We start from the raw sequence: 4,450 nt of genomic DNA, 5'->3' as shown, positions 1-4,450 counted from the left end.
AGTTTTTTTTTTATTCAGTACGTCATTCTTGACACTATTGACTTGAACTATTCTTTCCTTATAATTTGATATTTTTTTAAGTTGTCAATTTCAGTTCAAAATCTGAAACTCAGCTCTTTGTTGACAGATTGATTGCGTACTGTGTTTTGAAATTGTGTTATTATCTATCCTTTAGAGAGATAAGGCGCTCATTCAGGAAATATTCCTGATAACAATTGTTGCCTCGGTATTAATTTTTATTGTGTTATTGAATGTATATGAGTTTACAATGAATCTTTCATTTGCTGGTTGTGGGTTTTTGGGAATATACCATGTTGGAGTTGCTGTATGTTTTAAGAAGTATGCACCTCATCTTCTGTTGAACAAAATATCTGGAGCTTCAGCTGGTGCAATTGCTGCTTGCTGTTTACTTTGTGATTTACCTATTGGTAAGTGAATCAGCAACTAATATATGTCCCCAGTTTGGTATTATAGAAACTTTTAGACTAATTGGATTGTATATTGTTCATGTTTACCTTCACTTTCCTATGCTATTTTTTTTCGTTTTATAGAAATAAAGAAATGATCATTCACTAAAAGTTAAAATTTATCTTTTACACATCATTTTATTGTGTTTACTATTGCATTTTGAATCATTCTTTACCATTTTGTAGTGAATTCAGTGTTGGTGAAAACTGTTATTCCAAAACTAAAAGAATAATCCTTTATCGAATGATGTTAAAATATCTATAAGTGTTAGTAATTTATTTCATTGACCAAAAGAAAAAAAAAGTTAAGTAAATTTCATCTCCTGATATGCAATCTTGAATCTTGACCTTGCTTCTTCAAAATCTGAATTGCTCTTATAACCATTTAAGTTTCTGATTAAATGGTTATTCTTATTTATTATCCAGTACTTCAATGTATACTAAACATATGATTCATTTTCAACTTTAATTAAAATATAATGCTTTAAATAAGGATATGATAATATTTATACATAAATAAGAAATACAAATATTTTCATATACTGCCTTTATATTAATCTTATTATTTAAATGTTTTTTGAAACTGTACCTGTATTATTTAAAGGTATTTAATAGCCTCAATAATTCTTTTTATAATTATTTTACCAAATTTCCTGATTTTATATTTTTTTGGTCCCTATTATTTCAAACTACTGTTTGTTTGTTTTTTATTAGGAGTTTTAAAAGTATATTTACTTCTGTTATTTTTTTATTGTCAGCTGTTTCCATTTTGCTCCTCTCCTTTCAATTTTTTAATCCGTCAAATCCTTCTTCCACAATAATAAATTAAGTTTATGGATTGTTAATTATAAAGTAATATGTCAGGGCAAAGAAAAAAATGTGGCAACAATGTTTTGTTTCAACTTAAATATGCTTAATTAAAATTTTATTTTATGTTGCATTTTTTTTTTCTCTTGCTGTTAATCATTGAGTTTGTTGTTTATCCTGGGTGATGGATGTATAGATGTTTGCTTTCTAAGGCTCCTGAGATGGCCAGTTAAACATCAGGGCCCTGTTTCATAATGAAAGCTAATACCTATTATAATACCTATTAGCTAATATTTGATGTGTTTTTGGCAAACATCACGTATTTATAGGTAGATGATTTTTTTATGGATGTTTATGATAAAGGCATTTCTTTTTATAATATAATTGTGATTTATATATTTCATGGTATATAGTGTTTGAAACTTTTCCTAGCACATGAAAGATTCCTTATATTAGATAGCAGTTGAGTAGATAAACTTACCAGAAAAAACAAAAAAAGAAGAGGGTTGGGTATTAAAAAGAACTATCAATTCAATATTGAGAAACTTGTGTATCAAGATCTAAAAATGTGAAACCGATTCAAAATTTTTGAAATTGTTTTAAAATTTATCATTTGACCACTCTTTTAGGTTTAGTACTTAGTAAAATGACAGTATTTACAAAAAATAAGTGTTTGACTTTTATTCTAAACAATTATTTTCTTCATAATTTAGGTGAAGTTGCAAGTGACATGCTTGGATTAATTCGAGAAGCAAGATTGAGAACACTTGGACCTTTCAGTCCTTCTTTCAATGTACAAGAATATTTACTTGATAGGCTTAGCAAAGTAAGTTACTTTATACCAAACATATATATTTTTCTGCTTTTCGGAAAATTGGACATTGTCTGAGTGGTGGTAAAAAAAATGTGCATCTTCATTCACTCAAAAATGTACATTCAGGTAAAATCTTCATGAACTCAGATCTTCATGTCTTTGTTATGAAAACCTTCAATGTTGGTTCCCAATAAATCGATTTTTGTAATTTGCTTACCTTTTTTACTGCTACCTAGACCATCTTATCCTTCAATATTATACAATCAACTAATGAAATTTTGATTTGAAATTTTTTCCACATCTTCGTGTTTGATTACTTGAATACATTAACTGTATGTATTCAAGATTTTCATTTAAACTTTAATTGACCAAGTATCTGAAAAATTACATTTTTGGATTTTTCTTTTTTAATTTATAGTGAATAACAAATAAAATAACACAAAAGTTTTCATAATAAATATTGATTATATTAAATATAAGTTTTATGAAAATGTATCTTTAATAATATAGTGACCGCTTTGGGTGAGAGTGAGAGCCAAAGTATATGGAAGGTACAATTTTTTTCACTGATATTTTATTAATCAAATCTACGATTTTGATTTTAATTAAAACTAATTAATTTATTTAAACTCTATGAAACTCATGATACTAATAAAATCCAGGATATCCTACCCTCGTTACATTTATGCAAGTATTGCCCTTTTGTGTCGAGTATAAATCAATTTGGTAGACTTGTATTCTAAAAACACATTAATGAGCATCTGGTGGAAGTAGTCAATTGGATGAGCATTGTCATAAGGTGCATAATTAGTTGCATTGTTTGGTCTATTAGGGAAACTGCTTAATGAAAAGATTCTGAAGTCTATCTGAAATTGATATAATTTTATTGCATGTACATATTAAAGCATTTGAAAAAAAAATGTAAGAAAACAAAAAAAAATTGAAAAATAGTTATTTCACCCCAATTATTAATTACTTTAATGAAAACTATGAATAGTTAATAGTAAAAATTCCTGAGTCTGCCATATATAGTTAGGGGGAATAAAAACTGGTGGCTGTTTCAAAAAGTTAAAAAAAAAAATAATTTTTTATTTGGAGCTCCATAACTTCCTACAACACTGAAAACCTAATAGAATATAATTTAAAAAAGAGTAAATTTGCTTAAATATTAGCCCTAAAAAAGCTATTTAGGTTCTATAGTTTCCTTTATATCCTTGTTTTAAAAGCAATATTTCATTACAAAATAACGAAAAATCAATAGTTAGTGAATTTATTTTGGGAAAACTGTATGTCAGAAATCATTAGACGTACTGATGTCTATTAGCACTCATTAAAGCTAGTTTAATGTGCTATAAAGTAGTTAATGACGTTTATCTTCATAGAAGTAGTAAGTAGCTGTAATATTTGTCACAATAAGTTCACAAAATGTTTATTTCTAGTTGTTTGTACAAAATTTTTGATTTATGAACAAATACACCTCTGGAACCATTCAGACATGCAGATGTCTATTAAAACTCAAATTAAAGTTAGTTTATAACGTTTATCTTTGTAAGAATAGTAGTTTTTTTGTATTCTACTAAATAAATTTATAAAATGTTAAATTCTAGTTGTTTGGGCAAAATTTTTTATTTAGGAAAAAAAAATTTATTTGAGGAACCATTAGACATACAGATGTCTATCAGCACTCAAATTAAAGCTAGTTTTATTAATTTTTTTTAAAAATGTATTTATCTATTCACCAAGTACATCCACAGTGGTTCAACAAGTTGTCAACATCTATCAGTTGGTGCCTAAACTACGTACAAAAATGATAAATGGAAAATAAAATATGTGTTTATTACAGTTTTAATTATTGTAGCATTGTGGAGGCTGTAATGGTTTGATGTACGTACTATTAAGTAGTTTATGACCTTTATCTTTGTAAGAGTAGTAGTTTCCATGATACGTGCTAGTTTAAATATATATATATATGTATATATAAATATATGTGTTTGTGTGCCTTTTTTCTATTAACTTTTTGCATTATTTTACAGGTTTTACCAGAAGATGCTCATTTAAGGGTAAATGGAAAGTTACATATATCTCTCACAAGAGTTTATGATGGAAAAAATGTAATAGTTTCTCAGTTCACTGGGAAAAATGATCTTCTTCAGGTAATATTTTTTGTTTTTTATGTTTGTATCTTTCCAAAATTTATTATTACAGTAGTATCTTGGTGCAATGAACCTCAATGTAATAAATCACATTTTTTGAAATCTTCTTGAACTAGTCTTAACATTCAATAAAAAATGTTCCTCAGTATGATGAATAGAGCTTGTAAACAAAACCGGGGTGTATATTTGTGTGTGTGTGTATATATATA

General features: G+C 26.9%; 1 protein-coding gene across 2 annotated transcripts in view; it reads left to right on the top strand.

The window, feature by feature from the left end:
- Nucleotides 1-4,450, top strand: part of LOC106681595 (1-acylglycerol-3-phosphate O-acyltransferase Pnpla3) — a 30,504-nt gene continuing 26,054 nt past the window's right edge. The window contains exons 1-3 of one of the 2 annotated variants that reach the window (XM_067046353.1): nucleotides 1-428; nucleotides 1,988-2,100; nucleotides 4,122-4,241. In XM_067046353.1, the coding sequence (XP_066902454.1) occupies nucleotides 269-428; nucleotides 1,988-2,100; nucleotides 4,122-4,241 (393 nt within the window). In that variant the 5' untranslated portion in view covers nucleotides 1-268. The remainder of the gene's footprint in view (nucleotides 429-1,987; nucleotides 2,101-4,121; nucleotides 4,242-4,450) is intronic. The other variant, XM_014421994.3, reaches the window with a different exon arrangement.

Source organism: Halyomorpha halys, unplaced genomic scaffold, assembly GCF_000696795.3.
Source record: "Halyomorpha halys isolate HHAL.00 unplaced genomic scaffold, Hhal_1.1 Scaffold350.1, whole genome shotgun sequence".
NCBI lineage: Eukaryota > Metazoa > Arthropoda > Insecta > Hemiptera > Pentatomidae > Halyomorpha > Halyomorpha halys.
Note: the sequence above shows the minus strand (reverse complement) of the source record. Positions and strands in the feature narration are given on the sequence as shown.